Genomic DNA, 26,983 nt, shown 5'->3' with positions numbered 1-26,983 from the left:
TTCATTCTTGACTCCAAACTTTCTTCCATGTCAGTGGACTGAACTTCCCTTTGTTCTCAGTACACAAGTCTTTAAAGCTACAATCTTCATGGATTTTGATTTAATTTGAAAATCAAAGAAACAACATCACAATATAGAATAGAATAGAATAAATATATAATTCCATCAGTAGGATACATGCCAAATGGCTTCTAGTTATTTCATTCTGGAATCTATTTATGACGCAAAACATGTACTTATGGCAAGTGATTTTTTTTTCTATTAATGGGTAAATAGTATGTTTTTACTCTGTTTAAAACAGAGTACAAATCCACAAATGTTAGGCTTTAACAGTTGTCTACATAGCACCTTTTTCATTCACCTGAATGAAAGGTCTGGCACTGAGTAATTCACAGATACCTTGGCAGCTACTGGTGTTGCCTTAATCTCTACTTGCTCACCAAATCTAACTCCTTGAATTAGGCATGTAGACACACACAGAGATATGTAAGAAGTGTGTGTAAAGATACTCATGTTAATTTTCAGGAGAAACCTGTACCCATACCCTCCCCCTGCAAAGATCTATCCAATAAAGATGGTACTGAAAGGATTCCTGTTTTACTAGTCTTTATCATGTTACATTGTATCTTTACAGTTGTTGCAGCTGAACAACACACTGCATTTCCTTACAAATCAACACAGTAAGCACACACAGAGCTCCAGTATAAGTCTTCAATAACCAAAATGGTCACCCAAAGGTCCAAAAGAGGAAAAACGTAAGTCACACCTTCCAAGAACAACAGTGCTTTCTCTAAAAAATAAATTCATGAGCTTCTATGCAATGTATCTACTATGACTGCAGTGCCTAGTAACTATGCAAAGGGCTCTTTAAAATAAAGCAAACATAGAAATCTACTTTTCTACATATTCACTTTGGAAGCAGGAAAGAATGCCACATGCCTTAGTGACACATGCTCTCTTAATAAATAATTACAATAAAAAGGTTTAAGGGCATTATGACTAATTATGACTAATTATGACTAATACCAACATTTCTGAGAGGGAGAAAAACGAAATGTTTCAATGAAAAGTGCATTTCACTTCTCTGCTGTCAGAAGAAATTTCAGTGGGTTAATACTCTTAACTGAATAACAAGCTTGGGACTGTCTGCCATCTCTGAACCTTATACAAAAATCACTGATTGTGGTGAAAGCGATACATCTGGAAGTGTACATATGGTGTCCTCTGCAAAACTCTTTAATTTGCAGTTTTTTGTAACATTTAATTCATTCATTCATCATGTTTAACATCTGAAACTTCTCCATCTTTCTCGGTGTGTAAGTTAATAGTGTTTGTGGCAGTAGTTGAAGACAGAAGAGCCAAACCCAAGATTTTCTCCTATTACTGAATACAGCTCAAGATAGAAAACTGTTTAGCCAGATTCACTCATGAACCACTACTGGCTCTGCCAGGGACTGAGCAATCCTGACTAGCTACATCTATACAAATCAGGGCACTGCAGAATCAAGCTTTCTGTCCTGAGAAAGCCCATCTCTGTCCAAAACATAAAAGAGAAAAGAATGAGTTTACAAACATGAAAGGCTATGCTCTGAATTGAGTGACTGCAGGCACACTGAACTCACACATAGGAGGTTGTTTCTCTCCACTACTGAATGAGAGTATTATATCTCTCTATATATCATGGTTTGCAAAACAAATATTTCTTATAAAAGTTTTTTTGGGCAGGGAAATCCTCTGTTATTTAAATGTATCACCCCTAATTTCCATCTTCCAAATCTAGAAATTATTACTGGCTTCAATGCTTATTCCTTGTCCTCAGTTAAATTCCCACAAAAGTATGAATGCTAAATGCATCTTCCTGCATTTCCATGCTTCTGTTCTTGCCAGAAACAGGGACTTGGTTTTGAAGCAGGCTTAATATTTCTTCCTGTGGGCCGTGCGGCTACATGTCGTAAAGATGAGTAATTCACTGAGGAGCATGGTTGCGTATTACACTCAAAACTGCACCAGGAAGTCCCTGATAGTGCCTTCTACAGAATAACTCCCTCAGAGTATTCTTGGCCATTGCTGAGGCATTTTCTACTGCTTCTACGTTTCTTTTTTTCTTTTCATGGCAGAGAGAGGGTAAGAAGGGGAAGGCACATAAGGGAGTGAACAGTTTTGCAAAGGCATCTACAAGCTATGATGAAAGCACAGTTGTGATTGTTTTAAGAACTGAAGACCCTTTACAAGGTAAATCCTACAGACTTTTAGCATTTCCCTTTTGTAGGCAATTGCTAATCACTATCATTCTCTCCTTAGTCTGACTATGCGAAGTAATCAGAAAACTGGAGTAGTGCCTTGATCCTGTTACAAACCCATCAGTTTCACAGAAGGATTTCTTCCTCCAGCAAAACTGTGAAAAACCTAAAATGTTATTTCCTTGAGAGAAGCTGAATGACTGAAATGCTGGCAAAAAACACTCTTCAGAGAGTAATAAATCAAAGTAAAAATACTTGCCAAGCTAAAAAATAAATAAAGCATTAGCCATTTACTGCTCCATATGTCATGCTTGTGGCCAAGATACTCAACTTCAGCATTCCTTCACTGCAAAATGGATGGTGTCAGTTAGCAGGAGCTGGTCTCCTGCAACCTCCTTGTTAAGCCTGCTCTACTACAGGTCACAGGCTGGAAGGTAAAGAGGGAGAGGAGAGGGAGGCAGCAGCTCTGTACAGAAGTAGCTTTACAACAGGAACATTTAATCTAACACGTGGAACATTGCACAAGCACCTGTATTTGCAGCACTGACAGACTGCAGAGGCTTAACCAACTCTTTTTCCAGCACATCAGTCCTGAAAGAGAGGTGAAGGACCTGGGGGCTCAGGAGAATCACACGTTCTCCTTCATTTCTTGTGCAAGAGACTCAACATTCAAGAAGTGGGAACAGAAACAAAGTCATTACCATGAAAACTAGTTTCAGCAATGCAGGGAGGCATGAAGGGCCAAGGAAAGATAGTGAAGATATTCCACACATAATCACCAGACGCTGTTCTGCTGGAATAGTCTTCATGTTTTACAGCCACAGAAGTGACTACAGCCAGTATTCAAATCCTGAAACCTCCAATGCAGAAACCACACACAACAACAGCATGGAATCCCATCACTGCAACACTACCTACTAGTGCAGAAATGCTACCAGCTTATACTCACCTACTGCAACCTGTAACAGCCTCCACAGAGCTCCTGAGCAAGTCAAGCAACCTCACGTTCACATCTACAGGGAATTCATATATAAGACAGAAAGGACAGGGGGACAGTGAATGCAAATCCCATTATGATGAATTTCAGCCACAAAAGGGAGGTAACCATCAAGTAAATAAAGTCATAAACCAAACCAAAACATAACCAACACCTACCAAACCAAAAAACAGGGACTAGTATTGAATAGGCTTTATCCTAATTCAAATAGTTATCTGCAAAAAGGCTATAAGAACCTGATAAAGCACTAAAAAACATACATGGTGTTTTCAGATATGCATTAAAAATCAAAGTAATTAAAACCTATTTTTATAAAGGTCTGTATAGGCTGTGTAAATACAATCAAGAATTGCTGTCTGAATAACATTTCTGCACACCACAGTGGCACCCCACAAGAAGGTACAAGTTCCATAGATGCCAGTGTATGCCAGTGCTCCATACACGGAACACATATGCTCTGGCATATGCCCAAAATGTCTTCCTATCTCTCCATCTAAGGCTAAAAACTAAGTTACAAAATTAGTTTATCCTACGTAAATTATGACAGGTTTTTTTGGTATTACATTTGTTCTACCAAACTAAGCTAATATCCACCACCACCAAATATATTCCAGGAACATATTTCTTTCTTGATCATCTCAATCACTTGGACAAAAACACAAATAAAAATAGCAAATACAAGCACAAAATCACTTTTACTGAATATAAGGCATTTTATATTTGTTTAAAAGGTGTTTTTTCCAACAACTCCCATTCTGTTCAGAGAGTAATAGCAAAGAGCACACACATGAAGTGTCTACCAACATAAAATCTCTCCCTCATGGCTTTCCAACCTGCTGAGTACAGGATTTTTTTGTTGCAATTGTGGGCAACTTAGGGGCAACAAAATTGTTGTGGGCAACAATCTTTTGCAGATACGTAATATAAAACTCTTACTGTAGTTCTAGAAATTTTGTGTTGAATACACCACATGATATCTGCAATTAATAACCTAATGTCATTTGTCTATGCTTTTCAGGCAAAAGGTGAAAAGAACTGGTGAAAAATAACCTATTTCTGTTACTAACATGGCTACAGGATGATGGAGAACACTAAGAAAACACAGTACATGGAGAGAGATTTTAAATTCTTCTCAGAGATTTTTTTTTAGCAGAAATATTGAATTCTAACTACATTTAGCAAAGGAAAACTTGAGTTAAAACTCTAGTTGCCCTACAGTAGTTTCCTTCAGTGCAACAGCCAGGGCAATCGTCAACAGCCAGTACCCTACTTCAGCTACCATGATGATCCTACTACCTGCATGACTGTCCTCTGAGGATGCCCTTCTGAACCCTGTGTAAACATTCTGTCAGGAAAAAAGCTAAGATCAGGAACTCCAACAGAAATTTGGTCACTTGTGGTATTTAGTGACCAAGTCACTATGGCATTGTGCTGCCAAGCAACTCAAGCAGGTAAGAGCTACTGTACTACACTGCTGAGTGCGCCCATGTATATTCTGAAAGTGATGGGTTTTTTTCACATGTTTTTTCACTCTGCCACTGATGGCTTCAGTAAGTTGTTGCTAATGACCTATGAAATCCTTCATCAGCAAGCAGCTACTATAACCAGTAAAACTGTGCTGTCAGCCTATGCACAAGGAGAATCAAAGACCTAAACACATCCCCAGTCATGCTCCTTTGAGCCCACTCAGACCAGTGATCATTTTGTTTGCAGCTTGCAAGTGTGATTTGGAAGCAAAAGCCATGAACGTGAATAGACATAGGGTTCTGTGCCAACCCAAATTTCACCAGAACTAGAAAGGCACAAGAATTGTTTAGTTTATCTTTTCCTCACTTTTCCTCTTTTCCTTTTTGATTTTATGTTGCATCATGCTCTTCTGTTCTGACAGCTTCCTAGTTAACTACCGTCAACCTGAGGAGACTTCACCATCTACGTAATTAATCCCTAGAGAACAAGTATATCCCACCACACAACACAGTAAAAATACTGACTTCTTAAGCCCACTTCCAGACAGTAAGAAAGCAAGTGTACATTCTGTATATGAAAGGAAATAGCAGTGGCAGGCAGGGGCTAACTACTGGAGCCAGAAGTTGCAATATAGTGAAGAAAAGAGAGAGTATGGGAAGCTTTTGGAGAACCTCTTCTACAAGACTGTAGAAATCCTTCATTTCTGAGCAAATGCACCTTTCTTTAAAGGATCAGTGTACTTATTGAGGAACCATCATTCAAATCACCTGCATTTTATTTCATAAACATCTTTTTTTTAAGCTTTAGTACTCTCCTCCCAAACACTTTTCTCCCAGAAGATATAAAACTTTTTTTTTTCCCCTCAGACTTGAGAAAAAACCCAGCCCTTATGCCAGAGCAAAGAAAGAGGAGCTGATCAACAACTCTATTATCCTCAGATTTGCTGTCTCACACTGCTTTCTTGAGCAACATGTTCCATGTGGCATTAGAGGTGAAGAAAGCTCTGGAAGGGCAGGGGCTGAAGGAAATTCCAAGAGGGCAGCTGCAGAATGAAACCCTACCATAACCTCTAGAAGATCAGAGTATATGGTATGTAAAGCAAATGCCAGCAGATTTTAAGAGCTATGCATAGCATTTCCCAATGGCTAACAGCCTGAGAGCATCAGCCTTGATCTTCTGAGATGCAAGCCATCCAAACATCTCTCTGCCCCCTGGGAAACCTCAGATGACCATCACCACTGCATCACCAACAGGAACAAGAACTGTTCTGTGTAAAATGTAACAAGTCCTTCCTCCTTCAATAACTAAGAAGCTATGATTCCTATTATTTTGTCAGTTTACAAACTAGCAAGGTTATTTTAATGATTAATCCAGCAATCTTTTTTAAAAATGGAGCAAACACTCATTAAACAGAGTCAGACAAGCTGCATGGAAAACTGACATCCTGTTTATCCACTTCAGCAGCACAAATTTTCCCCTGCCTCCCTCCCCTGCACCCTGAGCCCTGCCCTGTAGGAATTAACACTCCATTAATAATTTTGATTTTAAATATGGTTTATTTGCTTGACAACACAGAAAACTGTGAGAGATACAGCCAAAAGTCAACAGGGAAATGAGCAGAAACCATCAACTTGCAACATAAGCTACAGAACGTCATCCAGTTCTTCAAAATAAATAGATGCCACACAAAAAGGATCAAGCATCTCTATTGTCTTAGATTTGGTTTCCCAGATCACAAAATTTTATCAAAATATCTTAAAGTCTATGATCTTTGCAAAGTCCACTTCTTTTTTGTAAAATTTTGTAAGTAATTTTTAAATTAATTTTTTATGGCAATGAACACTCTAGTTTTTAAAGCTATGTATCCAAGTTCTTTTTACTATGACATTTGTTTTTTAAAAAATATATAAAATTATTTATGAATGGTTAGATTTTTGTTCATAGCCTTGATTCTTCTGTAGGATATTCTTCACCTGTTGTAAATTTTAACTTTACTGGTTATCTTTGCTTATATATGTAAACTGGTATTATTTTGGAAATAAGCAAACACACTCCAAACAATTATTAGGATTTATTTGCTAAGGGTTCAATTACCTCAAGTCAGTGAACTTCCCAAAATAAGGGTTATTGCAAGGTAAAGTACTAAACAGAACATAGGTGAAGACAGATATTAGACCATGATTTTCTTATGGCTTGTCATAGTCCCTTTCCCCTTTTTCTTTCCCTATTTCATAAGATTTATATCAAAACCTAAAGTTTCCTATTTTGCACAGATTTTTCAAAACACAGCCTCCTTCATTTGTCTACCTGCTCTTTATTTGATACCAAGGAAATTACACACCATAGAAATGTTTCCTTAGTCAAGAAAACCCTTTTTCTTGTAAAATAGACCCATTTGGTGCTGATACACAATGACTCTCCTTCAGCATGCCCCAAGACACTTCAAACAATCAACATTTTGAGTGAAGAAATGCTCTCATGATATAAAACCATCTTCTGATATAAAACCAGCCCCCATGGACAAAGTAAAGAGCCTTTGTGGTTAAACAAAATGGTATGTTTCAACAAGAAAAAGATTAATTTACCTGACAGGACATCCACTCCATACTCAGTTTGTGGCATCAAGAATGCAGCTGAAGAACAGCAACAAGGCATACCCCACCAGTGAGTCTGGGCTGTGTCTCAGACAAGACACAGAGATATGGCTAGGCTCTGTGGATTCATATACTCCTTCCTTGCTCTTAGGAACCTCTCCCATTTCCTGCTCATTTCAGCAGAGAAAAACCAAAAAAAAAACAAAAAAAAAACAAAAAAAAAAAAAAAAAAAAACAAAAAAAACAAACAAACAACAAACAAAAAAACTGGGCCAACAAGCAATGAGAAAACAAGAGCTGGAAAGGACAGAGGGGAAAAAAGCCCTACACTATGGCAGCAATACCATATATCATCTCAGCAGCTCCTCATCTTTTCTCAGTCAGGAAGCAGCAGTCATCATTCCCATCCTGGTATCACTCACAACTCTCTACCCTTCAACAACCCCAGTGCCTTGAACCTACACTCGTATCAGTCCCTGTCTTTTCTGTAGTTTTGTAGTACCCACATCCATCACTTCACCAACCCTTTTATTACTATCTTCCCTCCTCTTTTGACCTTGGAGCATTATTCCAGAGCCTTTTTCAGTTCTGGTGCTGTTTCATTCTCCTCTACTGCCCTGGGTTTCAATGACTTTCAAGAACTTGGAGGGAAGAAGCAGTATTAACAGTGTAACAAATGGCAATGAGGGAAAACAGGAACAAGGAAGAAGAGAGCTACAAGGCTCGCTCCAAAAGGATCATGAGGCCAAACACAGTGACACCCAGTCAAATGAACACTCAGGATATAAGTCCCCAAAAACACAGTAGTCATCTCCCATCAGGTGAGCCTAGAAGTACAGCATGCAGTAAAAAGCATGGCACAGGAGTCCAGACACCATGTGACCTGCAGAAAACACTGAAACTATGAAATTACTACTGCCAAAGGTAGGTCTCTACCTTTCAGCACTGTGCCTCTTTCCTAAAGCAAGAGCAAAGGTCTCTTCACTATTGAAGAAATATACAGAAAAGAATTAAAATTCATGGCCTCCTAATGGCAATATCCAACTTTGCTGTCCTAAGTCAAACACATTTCCCTGAACTGCCCTCAAGAGGCCAGACAGTTCTTGTTACTTGGAGCTGATGGATAATGGCACCAAATAGTGCTGCATTGCCTCTGCAACACTGCTGAGCATTCAAGGCAGCTGCTCAGTGCCAGGATGAAAGTAGCAGATCATCAACATGATCAGAGCAAACATTTGGATTTAAGTCAAGTACTTGCAAGAAGACTCGGACAGTCCCACCAGTTCAATTCCTGTCATGCTTCCCCATGCTGCTCAAATACACAGCTGCTCTTGCTTGCTGTGTTCTGCAGGCAGCACCTTCATCGCAACACAACTCCCAATATCCCACACAGCCAAGCAACTCACCTCTCCTCTGTAGGCTCCCTCTCCCACTTAAGGAAATTAGCAACTGTTTCAAAGCACTTGCTTTTGAAAAAGTCTTTTAAGGACATACACAGCAAGGGTTTATTTATGTCAGGGAAGACAAGGTCAACAAAATACACCATGCTTACACAGGAAGACAGAGAGATTGGCATTGAACCCCAGGACCAATGTACTCCACTCCACAAATATGGGAGACCTACAGAGTGCACACTTTCCTGCAAAGCCTGGCTCAGCTCTGTGGTGATACTGTGGCATCACCAAAATCCATCTCAAAATCAAACAACTTGTCTGAACCTTAAAAATCGTAATCTAAATAGGAAAGACACGTGCTCTCCATTTCAAGGCAAAAAGATGTATAGTAATTAGTACAGGCATCATCTCCAGCAGTTTACTTTTGAATTCAAATTCAGAAACATAGAAAGAAAAAGTACTCTATTTTTTGAGAAAGTTGCTCATATACTGGGGTAGAATAAAAATTGTTGAGCTTTTAGTGTATTTTCTCTTACCAGTGGAACATCAAACAAGCAGCACTTCAGAGTGCAAGCTTAATGTCCAGCCCCTTAGTTAGGCTATCTAAAACTGAGGTTTAGCAGAGTACAGGCTTCTCATCAGACATGAACTACAGTGTTATAAACACATTTGAACCAGTCTTTCAAACAAGGAAGGCCAACCCATCTTGTGAATCTTTGTCTTCCTCACACTCATATCACATTGATAAATGGGCTGTTGATAAAAGCCACAAAATATAAACTCAGTCTGTCCAGCTTAATACTTAACTGCACAGGTTTACACCAAGTATGTTTGTTAGTTGTTTCTTCCCTTTAATGCTTGGTATCTAAATAACTTAGAAGTACTTCTGGTTGGTAAATAACAATTCCAGTGCCAAATGTTAGTACAAGGTACTGGAGCAGCTGTAACTGTGCTAAGAGTCCACATGGATAGGAATGAATATCCTCTCTTACTACAGAGCAAATAATCTATACTATGTGTTACTGCAGAAACACATGCTGCCACAAAAAGGGAAAAAAAAACAGACAACAAAATTTGTTATCCCTAAAGTCTCATATTAATTCCTGTCATAAGTACTACAGAATGGCTGATGCTGTGGTACTGCAGAGCAGCTAACATTTCACACAGAGTAGGAATGCCTTCTAGGAAGAAAACATTAGCAATTATTGGTATCTTGCAAAATAGCAGATGTCCAAATTTAATCAACCCTGTCACCTCTGCATCCACATGGACTGAAATGGGTGTATGTGTATAGAAGAACTTGCCACAAGAGGTGATACAGTCAACAGTATCTCAGCATTCTTTAGATAGACTTCACAGAAACCACAAGTTTAATGATGGTTTGTCTGGTTGTGTTTCAACTCAATATACAGCTTAGTCTACCAGGGTCCAATTTATAACCAGGTTCCACCAGAACTGAATTAATAAGCTGCTTAACCACACACCAACAGGGTCTAACAATGTTTAGCTCTAAGGAATATTTATTACTCTGTCAACTATGTGATAAAAATCAGTAACAGGATTTGCCCTGTTAACCATCAAATATTTCTAATAGTTTTCCCCTTTGTGAAAACATACACAGACCAATTTGAATCCTGTGCTGTTTGAATGCTGCAGTTACAGAAAAGTCATGGTTAAAAATACAAGAACTTACAATGAAAATTTCAGCCAGGAATTATTTTCCAGTAGGATTGGATTTTCATTAAGCTCTTCTTGCCAAGCACCAGAGCTTATTTTTGTCATTTTAATAAAACAAGAACTCAAAAAAAAAAAAAACCCCAAACAACAACAACAAAACCAAGCAAATAAACAAATTCCCCCAACAACACCAACAAACAAACAAAAACCCAAACAAAATTTTAAAAATAACAAACAAAACTAAAACAACCCACCCACATCCTTAGGTTACTACTCTTAAAAAATGTATGCACTTTGTTAGGGTTTGGGTTTTTTCAGTTAGGCAATGTGCACAACAAACTTTGAAAACAATCCAAAACAGAACCTCAGAAGAAGAGAAGCAAAGGATTTTTTTTCAAATCGACAACCAATCTTGTTGAAAGAACTGTACCAAGCACCATAAAACTGAGACTCTCCCATCCTTGCACTTTTCATGCATCCAAGTCAGTGACTTCGAAGAGCTCAGCTCTTCCACTTTAGGCTGGCATCAGAGCTACTTCTACATGAGAATGTTGGTCAATCACACACAAAAAAAAAGCAGAAACTCAAGGTACAGATGGACTCTTGAGACAAACTACCCTTCAAGACATATTTCTGAAATAATTAAAACGAAATTATCATAGCTTTAAAATGATGGTTCTACAAAAAGTCCAGAGCATGCACCTTAGCAGATGAGGTTTTACGTTTTCCTGCTATAAAGCTGAGCAAACATGAGTGTGACCTATACTTATGTCCCCATGTGAAGATGGAAAGGTTTCAAGCATTTAACTCCAAGACAAAATTTCAAGAACAAATGAAAAATATTCTGTATTCAAATGTATTAAAACTAAACACTATATTTATTTTATTATCTTTAAACTTTATTATATTTTCTAAAAATCCATTTCAATTAACATCAGCACTTGTAATGAGCATGCCACCAGGAACCTGAAGACTTGTATCCAATCATCTGTGCATGCCATCATTATGGCTTTCATGTACTTCAAAAAGAAGACTAAAAGCATGATTGAAGAGCTTGTTAATGTTTTACATGAAGGTTCTTTTCTTTTAGTTCATCTAGTTTAACAAAAGCTCATTTTGTTGATCCATCAGTTTCTGATTAGTCTGATGAATGAAGCATTAACTTACGTCGGCATACTTCTGTATGGTATAACATAACTGCAATCATTTAACAATCAATCAAAGACAATGACATATTTAGGAAGATATAATTTAGTTTTGCTTATCAGTTTTTTTAGTTAGAGCAAATCTCAAGCTCCTAAAAATGAAATATTGCAACATAAAATTATAGAAATGTCTTGTTTTGATTTAGTTTAACTTGACTGCCTAAACACACTTCAAATTATTTATTTCCAGATGGTACTAAAGGCTATAAATTATTTCTTCTTTTCACTTGCAGTGTAAATAAACTGAAGGTCAAAACTAGTTTTAACTTTATTATCTCTTGAAGTAGCAATGTGGGTTTTTTCAGAGCTTATACCCAAAATAGCTTTTTCTTTCCCCAGATACTATGTGGCATCAATCCACATCATATAATTACTTTTACAATTTAATTAATTTAATTAGTATTAAAAACTACCACCACTTTAAAAATAAAGAACACACTATCAAAGTAATCTTATACCCTTACAAAAACCCTTAAGGTTAGTAAGATTAGCATATTTTAATACTTTCACTATTTTGATGAAACAAAAATATGTACAAAGCACTTTTAAGATATGTAAGAAAGATTACTAGAGAAATAATTATATGAATCCATTACTCTTACACACATGCCTATAACTAAGTAATTGTCTTAGAACTTGTCTCCATTGATTTCAACATTGCAACGTTAAGATCTAGAAATAAAAAATGCAATGACTATTCTGTTACTCTAACATGTTCAGATTTAAATGAGAGTTTTACTCAACAATGTAGTTTTGAAAGAACAATCTTCACACTGCATAGAGGGTGAACAAAATATCCAAAAAGAGAAACAGCACTGCCCTCTTGCAACTGAGGAACACTTCTGTTGCAGATATTCAGCAGGAAATAGCAAATAAAGCTTTCTCCAATCCTCTCAAATAAAAAAAAAAATTAATAAAAAGATATTTTAATACAAGACCTCAGTACAGTTTTGCAACTGTTTATGCTGCAGTTAGAATATTTCTGTTAGAGAAAAGCAAAGGTTCCATAAATCTCAGCCAATTTCTTACGGTGTTTTATGGTCATTTTGTGCAAAATCTGTGAGGTTTAGGTGTCACATACTTAAGCCTGCACAGATTCACAAGAAAAAAATCAACTGAATGCACTCTGTGAGAATCCAACACACAGTGCAGTGAAAAAACAGCAGGAGCCCAAACCTACTTTAATGGGACCCTGCATATTCCCAAGAGCTGAAGGGTTCTAGCTGTCTGATTCCTCCTACTGCAATTACAGCAGTCAAGTCTGATAAACCTCATTGCTCCTGCTCTCTTTGACTTACAGAGAGCTTGGAATCCTGCTTATCCTCCTGTTAAAAAACAGAGTCAAATTCTGCAATGAGCTACAGCTACAGTTTTAAGAAGCATACAGATACATGGCACTCTTGGATCTCTTGGACTTCAGTACTGCCAACAGTCTAAACATTTTAACTCTAAACCTTTAAAATTTGTGTGAACTCGATGGGCTTTTGTTGGAGTGGCATTTTTTTGGTTGACTGTTTCTTTAATTGTCCTCAAATTCACTGACTTCCAGATGAAGAACATGGTGTTTGGCTCTCTTGACAGTCAAAGCCACATTACATCTAAAATGTACACAAAGCCTTGTGCAGGAGAGACTACTGCATTTCAGCTGCTGCCAGCTCAGTTATACACTCTCCAAATAAAGAGAAACGATGGGTACTTGGAACTTATTTTTAAACTTGCTCGAACCAAATGCAACTGCAAAATTCCACATCCATGTAAGAGTAGACAAAGCTTCTGAATATACTCAGAATTAACTTTCACCAGCTACAAATGCTGTTACTTTATACACACAGCCAGCAATGGAATAATGCAAAGACTAGGTTAGGTAGCTGTTGCTCAACTAGGAATCAGAACAGGAACATACTGGTTTATTTCAGAGTACTCAGACTCACATCCCTATAATTATTAGTATTGAAGAGTTTGAGTTATTTTTCCCTTCAGCAACTCCTCTACTAAATGAAGTGAGTTTTTGCAATTGAGACACTGCTTGTCTTTCAGTCACAGCATAATGCAGTCTAGGCAGTAAATTATTTCCTACTGTGTGCTTTGCAATTACAATTCCTCACCAATACCGTAACTCAACAGGGTAATAAAAAATAATCACTATTTATCTAGTGCCTGTGGATTAAAACCTTTCTAACACTCCTGAAACAAAATGGAAGTTATGAAACATACCCAGACAAGGAGCAACAGGTTTCTTTTCACCGTTCCACAGTATCCCAGCATTCCAACTATGATGAGGAAACAGCAGACTGCAATCATAACCGGGTGGACCACAGGAAAGTAAGTCAAAATGACAGCCTCCTCCACCCTAAAAACCAATCGGAACAATAATCAAAACAAGCACAATCACAAAAAATGATACAAAATAAAAAAAATACAGCCATTAAGAATAAAATGGTCATTAGCAAATGCTTTCTTTCCAGCACTTTACACATTTCACAAAAATTTCTTCAACATGATTTTAAAGTCAACTGCTGCATTCAGGTACCAAAAATTGCACTGCCCAAAACCTCTCTGGAGCAAAGGTAATCTTCCTGCCCTGTGCTTGCAGAGTATGCAGCACAATGAGGCCCTGTTTTATCACCACGGCTCATAAGCACTGCTGTAATAAAATTAATAGAATTTCTTAATCTCTGGACTGAACAAATTATTCAAAACTAAATAGTAATATAATTTGATTACATGTTGTCAACAGGCCAAAAACTGATCCCTGTCAGAAGAGAAAGGCACATGATTGAAACCCTACCTTTCCTCTTTTTCTAATTTCAACTGGTGCCCAAAACTGAAAATGCTCCTTCCAATACAACGATGATTAGTTTAACTGAAATATTCTAATTCTAAAAATCCTAATTAAAAAGCTTACCACACAGAATGAACAACATCTACCCCAATCAGTAACCCACACAGACCAGAAGCTTTACCTTGTTTCTGCAGTTAAAGTGAGAACATTATTCAGGTAGTCTCTCAGCCAAGCAGAAACACCTAATATGCTGATGGACATCAACTAAAAAGAAAACATCAAGTTATTTATCATGTGTTTAATGCAAATTACAAGATCATTCATAGTTTAAGTAGAGAATCAATCATCACTAATATCTTTCATGCATTCATTTGCTTGAACAAGATACTGTCCCCAAAACTGTACCTTCTATATGCTTAGAATTGGTTTGTTGCCCAAGTATTAGGGTGCCAGTGACAATAATCTTTTCTACCTAGTGATGCTACTGCTGGTTCCTATCCCACAACTGCACAACATACCATAGAAACAGCAGGGAGGCCTTACACTGCTACAATCAGTGACTCTTCAGGGCTCACAAGTGATACACATCAGTCTGCATGAAACCATGAAGCCATGCCCAGGTACACAGCTAGAGAAGAAAAATCTGATGCAACAGTCCTGATACACTGACACTCAAGAGAAAAGATTTAACTTTGGGTTAAATTTAGAAGTATCTGATTATTTTGCTCACTCTGACACAGTCACACCATGAACACTATGTCTCAGTTTCCTGAACCATAAAATGAAAATAAAACTAACTGCATTTCAATTATAAACCATATAAAGCATTTGGGTATCCAACATGTCAGGCACTTCAGAGGCATAAAGCCACTACACTTTCACCAGGACTGCTTCCACAGCAAGTAAATCCCCAAGACTGAGCTAGAATTCCCCACCTAGAATTGCCGCCACCTCAGCAGACAAGGATTTCTGTCACCTGCTGCCACACTTCAGCATTCCTGGAACTTACCAGGAGAAGCTCTGCCCTCTGATTTTCTTGAGAAGCCAAACCTGAACAACACATTCAGAACCTGCCACACTGTGACAGCACCAGCTCTGCTGCTGCTGCAGCAGAGGTACTGCTAGAGGACAAGGCACTCCTCACTCACTTTCATGGGGGTACCTAGGCCTGAACCACAGAAGACAGAGGACCTCAGAAGCACCATTGTCTCGCTGAGGGAGGGAGCCCTAAGCATGCTGACTTTCCTGAATAGTACTGTTTTCATGAGCTGATAGAAGTATGACAGGACACATCAGCATTACACTTACAGTTTCTTAAACCAGTAAGAAGTGCTAATCTCCCCTGTTGTCCTCAACATCTAGCTTTTCACATGCCCTCAATATTTCCCTGAAGGTGTTTTGAAGAACAAGTTAAATGGTTCAGGAGAAGTCACTCTGTGTCCTTACTGGCTCCTTAGCCTGCAGCATGCCCACAGCAGACTGCTTCTGTCTTTAAGATTTCACAGAAGTACCAGCAGTTATCCCAGAGCTTCCTCCTGCTTTTCAGATCTGATGCACAAAGTACAGGCACTGCCCTGGTTCTAAGTGCTGCCTGCAGGAGCTGGGTGCTTGGCATGCTGCAAGCATACTCCTGGAAGCTAGTGCATGCTACATGTCTACTACATTCACTCATGTTCTTTATACTCTGTGGGATCTGTTTTGGCTGGTGAAATAGTAACAGTAAAGAACAGTTTCTACTGTCTTATTTGCAGGAAGCTGCAGGAACAAGGAAAACAAGATGATTGGAATCTCCTCCTAAATAAACTCCTCCCACCTATCACCTAAGAAAGCATCAGGCAAACATACCACACAAGCAGTCAAAAATACAAGAGAGGTAAAGCAGACTACAAGCAGCCAGCCTACTTTCTTGTTGTCAAAAGGCAATACAAAACATTTTTAATACTCCAGATCTCCCTGAAAGGCCTGTTGATACACACAGAAAAGCATTAGCTCACACATCCACTCTGTTTATGGTAAAATATTTAAGATATATTTAAGATATTTAAGATGTAACCCGATTTGGTTACTTCATTTTACAACAGCAGTGTTCAGAAGTGAGAAGTCCATCAAAACACTGCTCAGAAACTTTCAGTAAGAGCCAGATGGCCCTGCTAGGAAAGCCATAGTAGAAAAATGATCGCTTTCTAAATAATATTGTTCCTCACATACCAGACTGGTGGACTGCCTGCTCTTTGCCGTCCATTAGGCACTCTCAGGCTGCACCAATTTTCTTTCAGCTGACAGCATGCAGTAACACACTGTACACAGCAGTGAGAGGTGGTGGATTTCCAGGAAGGCTAAACTGCTCTTTCAGCAGAGGTAAGATTTGGCAGCATACTGAAACATGCAGGTTATTCACAGATAACAGGAAGATCACAGAGCAAACAGGTAAAAGGCAAACAGGTAAAAGGATTTTCTGGAGATCAAAAGTACTGAGCAAAGTCCTGTCACTAAGAGAATCATTCTGTTTGCTAGAAGAAAAGGACTTGCATGCAAAGGCAAATCAGGAAGGACAAGAACTTTCATTTCTGTTCTGTCTGCCTAAATTGAGTTTTCTCTACCTAGATATGTATTTTTGCCCACATAAAATCCATGGAAAATCTAGGCAGATACATCACCAAGCTGAGGCCAGCATATGGCCGTGTGACTTCTATAGTAATGCTCAATGATCACATCAGAAAATGTGACTCCCTCTTCATTTATGAACAGCAACTGGAAGAAAAGGACTGCTTCCTTCAATCTAGGAAATTAACCTTCACTAATATCGTAACTACATGAACAGCGTTTCAGTTCATAAGAACAAACTCTCTATGAAAGGCCTCTTGCATCATTCAGAAAGATTTTAGCCATTCAGGTTCTCCCTGGATATTCTCATTTCGTATGAATAACTAACAATTACTATTGTTTCTTGCTGATGCAAATTACATGCAAGAACATTCCACCTATAAATCCTGTGAAAGCCAGGCTACCACTCAACCACTCACCTACCCTGCGCCTGGCATGTTCTCACCACCATTAACTGCTTCAGGTGTTACTGACTTCTGCTACTCTTAAAATGCACAAGACCTAGGTCAGCATGACTCTGAAAAAAGTGTAAGCATATTGCCTGACCTCGCTGCTAAACAGATGTTACACACAGATTACCCGTGCAACACTGTCCTGCCAATCAAATTCCTATTGAGGAACCTTTGGGCACCATATTTTCAAGAAAGTCCAAAGTGAATTATTACTCTGAATGACCTGAAAGCCAGAGTGCTGTGACACACTTCATTCACAGGCATGAAAGTCAGTAACAGTGTCCAGCTGGGGTGGCAGAAAGGCATGGGGCAGAAAGTGAAGGCAAATACTCAAGAGGCTTCTCTTGAAAAAAAGAGGCCTGTGAAAGAGCAAACTGATAACTCAAAATATCAATTCAGAAATAAGTTCATTACAAAAGGTGTATTTCACAGCACATAAGCCAGCAAGTGCTTGGTAGCTCTTCACCAACAGAAGGAAATGATGGAGAAAAAGTTGCACCCCCTCTGATCACCAGAAGTGAGCCACAGGTCAGCAACACCCTGACTGATGAAAGATGCCTCTGCAACACCAGACTGTCCTGCATAATGACTGATGTTTATTTTAGTGACAAAAGATTATGAAGTACTAGCTCCCATCCATCAATCCACTTGCTCACCTGCTCCACAGCCACAAGAGAATCACAGCAAGAACACAACACTCCACAGCCTCCTGCTGACTCAATGTGCAGATGTGCTGCCCTGTAAAAGTACTAAACATCCTCAAGTGCCAGATGACATCAAGAAAGCTCCAGGCACCCACCACTTCACACCACCTACAGCAGATCTTCAGCCAGCAGCACAAGAAGTCCATCAACCAGCAGTACAACTGAGTCCAGGCACTCAGTAGGCAGAAATAGTAACAGCCTCCCCAAAACCCTTGGTGTGCATCCAAATCCACCAGCAAGTATCAGCAGGCACATCACTGCAATTCACTGCCAAGTGATTTTCAAGAAGTCATGGGCAAGAGCAAGGTCCTGATTACAGCTATTGTTGGTTCATTTGAAAGATGGTAAAACAGTGGCCCCAAAAAACTGGCAGTCCCCACTTCAGTCACTGCTTTGAAACTGATTTAGATGCATAATACAGTTAAAATCTGTATCAAGCAATCAGATGAAAGAACACAAGTTTATGACAAAACTTCTAAGACAATTCTCACATTAGCAGTAACATGATTTCCCCAAAAAGTTCTCATTCAAGCTTCTCTGACGACAGCCAGTCTGCTGTGCTGTAAATATGATATGCTAGTATATAGTAAAATATATTTATTTGCTGCAGATGGCTGCAAAAGTCACTATGGGTTTAATTCTGAACTGTCACAGTATGTTGAATAGCCATCAACATGACAATGAGGAGTTCACAATGATGCCTACTGTAATGCTCTATTTTAAATATATTTTCACACTGATTGAACTTAGGTAATAAATTCTATTTTTATATATGAGCAATATGCACACAATAATATACTGAATTTTCAAATTAATTTCTAATGTGAAGTTTTTTTAAGCTACTAAATTTTCTCAGACAACTGAATTAAAATATCCAGCAACAGACTTCAGCTATTAGGAGCTATCATTTCCAAGCAGAGTTTAAATTGTCTTGGTAACTCTCTTACGTAAATTAGACATCAAAATTAAAATATAATATCATCTGCAATTCATTATATATATCTTTTAAGCCATTATTTTGAAATTTCTACTCCCAGTGTCTCTAAGGCCATACCTAAATTGGAAACTAAATCTGTATTTCCAATTAATAAATGGACATGGATTTCTGTCTTTAAGGGAGCAAGTCTAATTGATCTTTCTATATCCACACCTGTGTTCCCACTCTCATTTTCTTCATTTGAACATTGTAACACATTCATTTTACTTTTGCTCAAATTTGAGTATATTTTTTAAATATTAAATGGGAGGAAAGATTAAAAGTATCTTCCATACCAAAAATTAGACATGATCGTTTTTATTCTAATAAATGGGGTAAAAATCTTCAGGCCATGCTCTGATATCTATAATGAAACGCTGATTAACAGCCCTACAGAGCAACCTGCTTTACCTGAAAAGGTTTCTGGCTACAAGGAAATTACTTCCAAGATACGACAACATTCATCAAAATATGTCCCATAATTTTAGTTAAAAAAAAACAAAAGCCCACTACAAACAAACAATACCCAAAAGCTTGTGAAAATCTTCCTGTTAAAACTGATTTGGGTAATCTGAGCTATGACTTACCCTTGCCAAGGGACGGAGGGGATACATCACTCCAAGGTCATGAGCATGCTGTAATGCTTTTACAGGATTTTTCACTATTAGGTTCAATATTCAGATCATTGAACAAACACAGAAAACTCAGATCCATGGATAAACAGACAGCTACATATTTTTGGGACAGAGTGACATTAGGGTGGAGGAGGGGGGACAAGAGGCCTTGTTTTCTGTATTACCTGACAAAACCACTTAAATATTTAGAGAAAGAAGAATTGCCTACAAAAAAGGGAAATCCCCTATTTCCTAAAAAAGCACCTTTTATTCTATAGATATTTCAACATTTTGTTTTAGCTAAGCTTCCTACAAGGTTATGCTTTGGTCCCCTCCCACTTCAGTAAACAGCTGAAGCACTTTGTATTTGCACTTTGAATCTGGGTTTGCTTGCACGGCTGCAACAGTGAGTTAGCAACCTGCTCCACATTTGGCACAGGCTGGAACTCACACAGTTTGCAGTAAGGCAACTGCTGGAGCACTGACAGGCAGCTAAGAGGTCACCCTCCCAGGGAACATGAGCCAGTTTTTCAGCAGCTGGCTGTTCAAGGCACCCAGAGAAAGCACAGTAGAAAGAGCAAGAGCCCAAGCATGCAAACAAAACTGAGGTACGGTTCTACTGGGTGTCAGACCCACATCAACCTCTGGGCTGAGTAGCACAATGGGTACATTAAAAGCAAAGAATGATAAAGGAAGTGCATATATTTCTTCAACCACCCTCTCTGTGACTACAAAGGCACTGCACTTCTTGTTAGGATATGACTTGTGCCACCTTTCCCTCAAAAGTAACCATCTCACTATCAAGACATCTTTGGCTTTGAGAAGTAAGAGGCATGTGCTGCTCTGACAGGTAATCCAGAGCAGTGCTCACAGCTCAAGTATCCCAATCCACACATCACCATCAAGATGATATGCCTTCACATCTACACAATATACTCTTAATTTTGTTTCTTTAAGAGTTTGCTTTTATTCATGGACAGTAGCCACTCTCAAAGATGCAGATAAGTTATTTTTAAACTCATCTTATATATATATATATATATATATATACTTAAAAAGAGCATGTGCTTTCTCTCATCCACAGGACTACATGTTAGCTGTTAGTGGGTTTATACCTAACTTCCCTATTTTACACATGAATACCCATGAGCACAAAGATGATTAAAATGATTCTGCGTTTTTGTTTAAATCACATATTCCTATAAAAATGCACATAATTAAACTGTCCCCTACACCTTGTGGAAAAGCTATAAGATATTTAAAAAATTGTTATTATTCCTATGAACCTAGCACAGACTCAAGATGACAGAGAATCTTCAGGGTACAGGAGCATACTGGGCCCAGGCTACTGAAGATTCATGGATAGCTACCTTCTACAAAAGGAGATATTAATTTAAAGAAGGAAAACATATACAAGTATCTACATGCCAGATGGACCCTTCCAGTTTGCTCCAGATTGTGGTTTACCAGTATAACCACATAGCTTGAAATTTTTCCTTCCCTCTGCTCTATGGGCTCAAATCTTGTCAGCACAGCTTTATGATTCACCCTTCAGGTTGATGCAATTAGTTCCACAGAGTTAATTGTGAGTACTACCAAAAAAGTGTCTGTGGTTCACTTCTTTTTGAATTAAAAAGCATATTAACGTAATTTCTAACATTTGGGTGGGGTCTGGGTTTGTTTTTTTCCTTTTCATTAGCACATAAAGCCACTCTTTCAGGACAATTTTCCAGAAACTCATCCAGCAATTCACAGCTGATATGCCACACAGGGTGAGCCATATCACCTACAAAGATACTTGGAATAAAAAGTTATATGGAGGTAGACACAAAGTTGACTTATGGCTGAACTCTACTTTGTTAGGACAGATTCTAGTAATGTAACAATGTTGTATAAATATTACAGCCTAAAGACACCAAAAAGTAAGAGATTTCTCAAATACCAGAATTAAAAATAGCTTGGGTCCTTTAAAACTCTTCCTATAGCTTCCTCTGTTGAAAGCATTCCTTTAAAAAGACAGCATATTCCCACAGAAGCCACAGTTATTTTCTTTATACAAAGAATGCTAAGAAAAGCAGGTTTTAATTCCACATGTCTAAACTGCAGTCTCTAAAATCAGAGGATATTAGCCTAAAACACAATTTACTGTGCTACAGATACCTGGCCAGGCAGTGTTCATTTCAATTAATATTATTTGCCACTTAAAACATTGACCCAAACTTTTCATTCCAAGTTCTACAAATCCCATCAACAAGAGTGGAAGTCAAAACACAGGAGAAACAACCTCTGTGCAGAATCTGGTTTCACAGAAGGCAGGATAGACTGATTTCTTTCTCATGGCACAACAGACTTGAAATATAAAGCAAAAAAATCACAAGATTCAACACATGCATTTGAAGTTGGAGGAAACAGGAAATAAAGTATCACTGCTTCCAACCACCCTTAGTTACTTCTTAGAAAAACACTCATATTCACTTGCACTGAGTTCACAATTAGTACACATAGGCAAAACTAGAATATTTAAGTGCACAAAGTACTTAACTGGAAACATGATCCACTTTTATTTTATGTGATTTTTTTAAACTTTGTTCACAAACACAAGCTCAAGATAGATGCAAACAATTTCCACTACCTGCCAGAAGCGTTTATTGGCTGCAATCACACAAGTGAAATTAAATGGTACTGCTGAAGGAAATCTTAAACATTGTTCAACAGAAACAGCATATCCCTAGGCAAAAAAAGCTCACAAGGTGAAAGAAAAGTGGCACCATCACTGTCTGGATTCAAACATCCACTGACACTATTAATCATCAGTTAGGAGATCCTTACCACCTGCAACACAGTCAACTGCAACTTACAACCTTGATTTGTCTGCACTACAGTACAGTCATCCTCAATTACAAGCAACACAACAGCAGCTGCTCCTGCCTCATGTGCTCACCAGGAAAAAAAAGGTTTTAGTTTTCTCAAGACAGAAAGTCTATACAGACTTTTTCATGCACTCTTCCTGCCACATTATACTTTGCTTTTCTTCTAAAAATTGAGAAAATCAATAAAATTATTGTGCTGCTTTTAGTTGCATTTATTATCACTATCTAGTTCATCTATTTCAACTATTAATAACTTTTTTTAAAAAACATACATGGCTAAGCTGCAAAGAAAAGTAAAACAAACCTGTACACCTCAAACCTACTGTTTTGCTTAATCCCCTACTACTGTAAGCAGCCAGGAGGCTGAATTTTCCCTGTATTCAGCACCATTTGCCAGTTCCTGTTCTAGCACAACCCACAGGGGATACTTGCACTCCAGTATCTCCTGTGATATGCCTGTGCCATTATTACAGGCCGACAACATTCTCTGACTGAAGGTCTGCCTAGTATAAATGCATGCAAAGGTGGTTTGACTAGGAAAACAAACACACCAAAATACAGAACGGTGGCAGCACTGCAAAGTGTGGCAAAGAGGGATTCTGTGAGGACAAGTTATACAGTGCTCAAAATGAATGAGGACACTCATGTTACACCCAGGACTGTTACTGAGCTGGGACAGCATCAGGAGCTTGCCAATCCAGTAAAGCCCCCACCAGAAGGAAAAACGCTGATGTCTCATAAACTGCATAAAATATATTTGTAAAGCTATCAAAACTAAATTTCTCCAAGTCCCAACACACACTATCTAGATATAACAAAGACCAGTACTGTCCCTAGGAATAGAAAAATAGGAAGCAGAAGGAACACGTCTTCCCTCAAGAACCACTAAGATAGGATGCTTAGCTAAGCACTAAGTCTTGACCACAGAACACCAAATCATGCCTTTTTGTAGGTCTTCTCTTTAATTAGGCTGTCCAAAATTTAATATACTGGAAATAGTAGTGTTACAGAACATAGAACCAAGTTGGATCCCTCAGTCTTATAAATAACGCTAAGAAGTGATACCCATTTATATATATATATATATATATATATATATCTGAGGATTGCAGAAGAATGAAACCAAATGTTAATTGCAGGATTTAGTCTGAAGGATATTCCTTGTCCAGGGCATTGTCAAAAAAAAAAAAAAAAAAAAAAAACAGCAAAAAAAATTAGAAGACTGAGGATATCCTGAAACTGCAACTTCCACTGCTATGAGACATCCTGCAGTCAGATGCATGCTTCAGTTGACCATGAAAAAAGCTTCCAGAAGGATATCATCAGGTCTATGACCGACATCAGTCACTTAACCAACAACAGTTAGAGCACTGATGATGAATTTATTTCTATCTTGTAAGACAAAGGCTTTCTGCAAGTTGCAGGTCCTGAAGTACCAATCCACTCATTTCCACAAAACCAGTGTTTTTTTCTGGAGCAATAAAAGCAGTACATTTACTGGTCCATTATAAAACATAATGAACCACTACAACGGAGCCTTGGCCTTTCAGCTGATTGCATATGGATTATTTACAGCTCAGCAGACTTCACGTCAAAAGTGACAGAGAGCATTGTAACAACACTTCCTGCCTGCCTTCCTCTCATGCACACACAGGTACATCACAGCTCATCAGCTGAGCTCAGTAAAAAAAGTTTCTTTTCTAACAGAGCTGTACATTTACAAGCAATACTATGGAGAAACTACAAGAACAGCAGCAAAGTGACTGATAAAGTTCTCTCACTCCTCTGCTTCCGTAGGCACCAAAACCAACCAAAGAATGCAGACAGCGGTGTTTTGCAGCCACCATCTGCACCTTCAGTTTTTCAGCAGTATTCATGATCAGACTGGCCATTTGTGTAATCTACAGGAGCTTCATATGCACTAGTCTATCCTCACCAAGCTGGCAATGACAAATGCTGAACTCCCATCACACATACTGGGACAGCTGCACACAAGACACACTTTGAAGCTTACTTCAGATGTTCTCTTCTAAGAGCTTGAGAGTCAGACCTTACCAGACAGTATCCACTGACTCCTGCACAGTTTTATTCAGCTTCAAAGGCTTCATGACCCCAGCTTGAACAAAGCAATCCTTTTTGCACAAAACTACCATTCTGTTCCACATGCTGTTTCTCTTTCATTCATATTCTGATTTCCACTTAGTTTTCAGTCATCATGGGACTTCATCTCAATTCCAAAGCCCCTGCCATGGCCAGGGACACCTTTCACTAGAAGAGGTCACTCAAAGCTTGAACACTTTCAGGGATGAGGTAGACAAAATTTCTCTAGGCAACCTGTTTCAGTGATTCACCGGTACCACAGTAAGAATTGTTTTCCTTTATAATATGTAATGTAAACCTACTCTCTTTCAGTCTGAAGCCATTCCCCCTTGTCCTGTCACTACATGCTTTAGTAAATAGCCCTTCTCCATCTTCCTCGTAGGCTCCCTTCAGGTACCAGAAGGCCACAAATAGGTCACCTCAAAGCTTTTTCTCTTCCAGGCTGAAAAATCCCAATCCTCTCTGCCTTTCCTTACAAAAGAGCTGCTCCAGCCCTCTAACAATCTTGGTGGCCCTCCTCAGGACCCACACCAACAGGTCAATGTCCTTCTTGTGTTGGGGATCCCTGAGCTGGATGCAGGTAGAAAAAAATCAGATATAAACTAGGTTTAGTCCCATCCCTGCATCATTCCAGTCTAGAGCACCTCAGAAGCCAGCCCTAATGAACCAGGTGTGAGCCCCAGGTCTGCGATGTCATTCCATTTGCAACCCTTACCATGCACAAATCTCATCTATTCAGGTGGAAAAGATTTCATTTGTTGCAAATGAGTGAGGACTCTGAAAATATCCATCCTGCTGTTTCTTCAAAGCTCCAAAAGTTTAAGGAACAAGAGTTGATCACACCCACTTGTGCTGAGAGTGAGAAATCCTGCTGCTATAAATACAGCTTTGACTGAAATCCTCAAAACAAAAGGCCTTACCTATCCACTGAATGCATAAAAAAGACTCTGGGCAGACTATAAAAATACCTGCAAGAGCCTGGAGTTCATCTTGGGTCATAGGATGCTCTGAAACTCACCCAGTCAGGAAGCCACTCGTGAATATTCCCCTCTTTACATAATACAGGTACACCGATTCCCACAAGTAACCCTAATTCAATGTTACTTCCCACAAGTTTCCAAAGGCATTTTTTTCCCCCAGTAAAATGTACTCCCTTGCGGGAGCCGCCTGGCATGGGGCCAAGGGCACCAAGGCAGCACCTCCGGGGCCCCGGGCCCGGCGCGGACAGCCCGCGGCCGTGCCCGCCCCTCGCCCCCGGGACGGCACCTGCCCGCGCCCGGCCCGGCCCGGCCCGGCCCGCCGCACTCACCCAGAAGAGCAGGTTGAGGGCGTAGAGCAGGCAGCGCAGGCACTTCACCGAGTCCTCCCTGGCCATGGCGAGCCCCCGCGGGACACAGCCCCATCCTCTCACCACATCCTCCCTCCCGAGGCCGGGCCGCCGGCGCCCTGCAGGGGAAGAGGGGGAGAGGGATGGGCGAGTCCGCCTTACAGAGGGACCAGCGCGCAGGTGGAGGCGGCGGAGCCGCGCCGAGCCCGGACCGGCCGCGCCCCGCGGAGACCCCCGGCAACCTCCCTTCCCCTCCCGCCCCGCCCGCAGACAGCGAGGGGCGAGCTGCTCTCGTGAAAATAATAAATGCGCGGGCAGGGAGAAGCCGTGGGCTACCCCAGCGGCACAGCGGAGCTGAGGGCAACGGAGGCACGGCCCGGGGACGCCAGCTCCCTCTCAGCTCAGGATGGACGCGCTGCCCTGGGGAGGCAGGGCGGCCGTGGGACAGCGGCCACTTACCGCCCGGACGCCTCCCGCACTCACTTGCTTCGGCGAGGACGCATGGGGCCGGGGCGCGGCAGCGCAGCGCGGAGCCGCGGAGCCCATGCCCTGCGGCGGGCGCGGGGGAAGGTCCGGTCCCGGGAAGGTCCGGCCCGGCCCCGCGGCTGCCCCGGCCCCTCCGCCCCGCCCGCAGCGCTCCTCCAGCCCGCGGCGCCCGCGCATGCGCCGCCGCCCGCCCGGTCCTAGCGCCGCCGCCGGAGCGGTCCCGGAGGTAACGGCCCCCGGCAGCGCTGTGTGGGGCTGTGTGGGGCTGTGTGTGCCCCCGGCGGGGCTGTGTCTGGCTGTGTGTGCCCCCGGCAGCGCTGTGTGGGGCTGTGTGGGGCTGTGTGTGCCCCCGGCGGGGCTGTGTCTGGCTGTGTGTGCCCCCGGCAGCGCTGTGTGGGGCTGTGTGGGGCTGTGTGTGCCCCCGGCGGGGCTGTGTGGGGCTGTGTGGGGCTGTGTGTGCCCCCGGCAGCGCTGTGTGGGGCTGTGTGTGCCCC

At 40.3% G+C, this 26,983-nt stretch overlaps 1 protein-coding gene across 2 annotated transcripts in view; it reads right to left on the bottom strand.

Annotated features, from left to right (window-relative positions):
- TSPAN12 (tetraspanin 12) overlaps window positions 1-26,627 on the bottom strand; it is a 44,472-nt gene extending 17,845 nt beyond the window's left edge. The window contains exons 1-4 of one of the 2 annotated variants that reach the window (XM_068189890.1): window positions 26,463-26,627; window positions 25,986-26,122; window positions 14,538-14,620; window positions 13,789-13,924 (exon numbers count right to left, since the gene is read on the bottom strand). In XM_068189890.1, the coding sequence (XP_068045991.1) occupies window positions 13,789-13,924; window positions 14,538-14,620; window positions 25,986-26,051 (285 nt within the window). In that variant the 5' untranslated portion in view covers window positions 26,052-26,122; window positions 26,463-26,627. The remainder of the gene's footprint in view (window positions 1-13,788; window positions 13,925-14,537; window positions 14,621-25,985; window positions 26,123-26,462) is intronic. The other variant, XM_068189891.1, reaches the window with a different exon arrangement.
- Window positions 26,628-26,983: the final 356 nt, after the last annotated feature.

The sequence above is a fragment of the Anomalospiza imberbis genome, chromosome 5, assembly GCF_031753505.1.
Source record: "Anomalospiza imberbis isolate Cuckoo-Finch-1a 21T00152 chromosome 5, ASM3175350v1, whole genome shotgun sequence".
NCBI classification, from domain to species: Eukaryota; Metazoa; Chordata; class Aves; order Passeriformes; family Viduidae; genus Anomalospiza; species Anomalospiza imberbis.
This window is presented reverse-complemented; position numbering and strand designations above follow the sequence as displayed.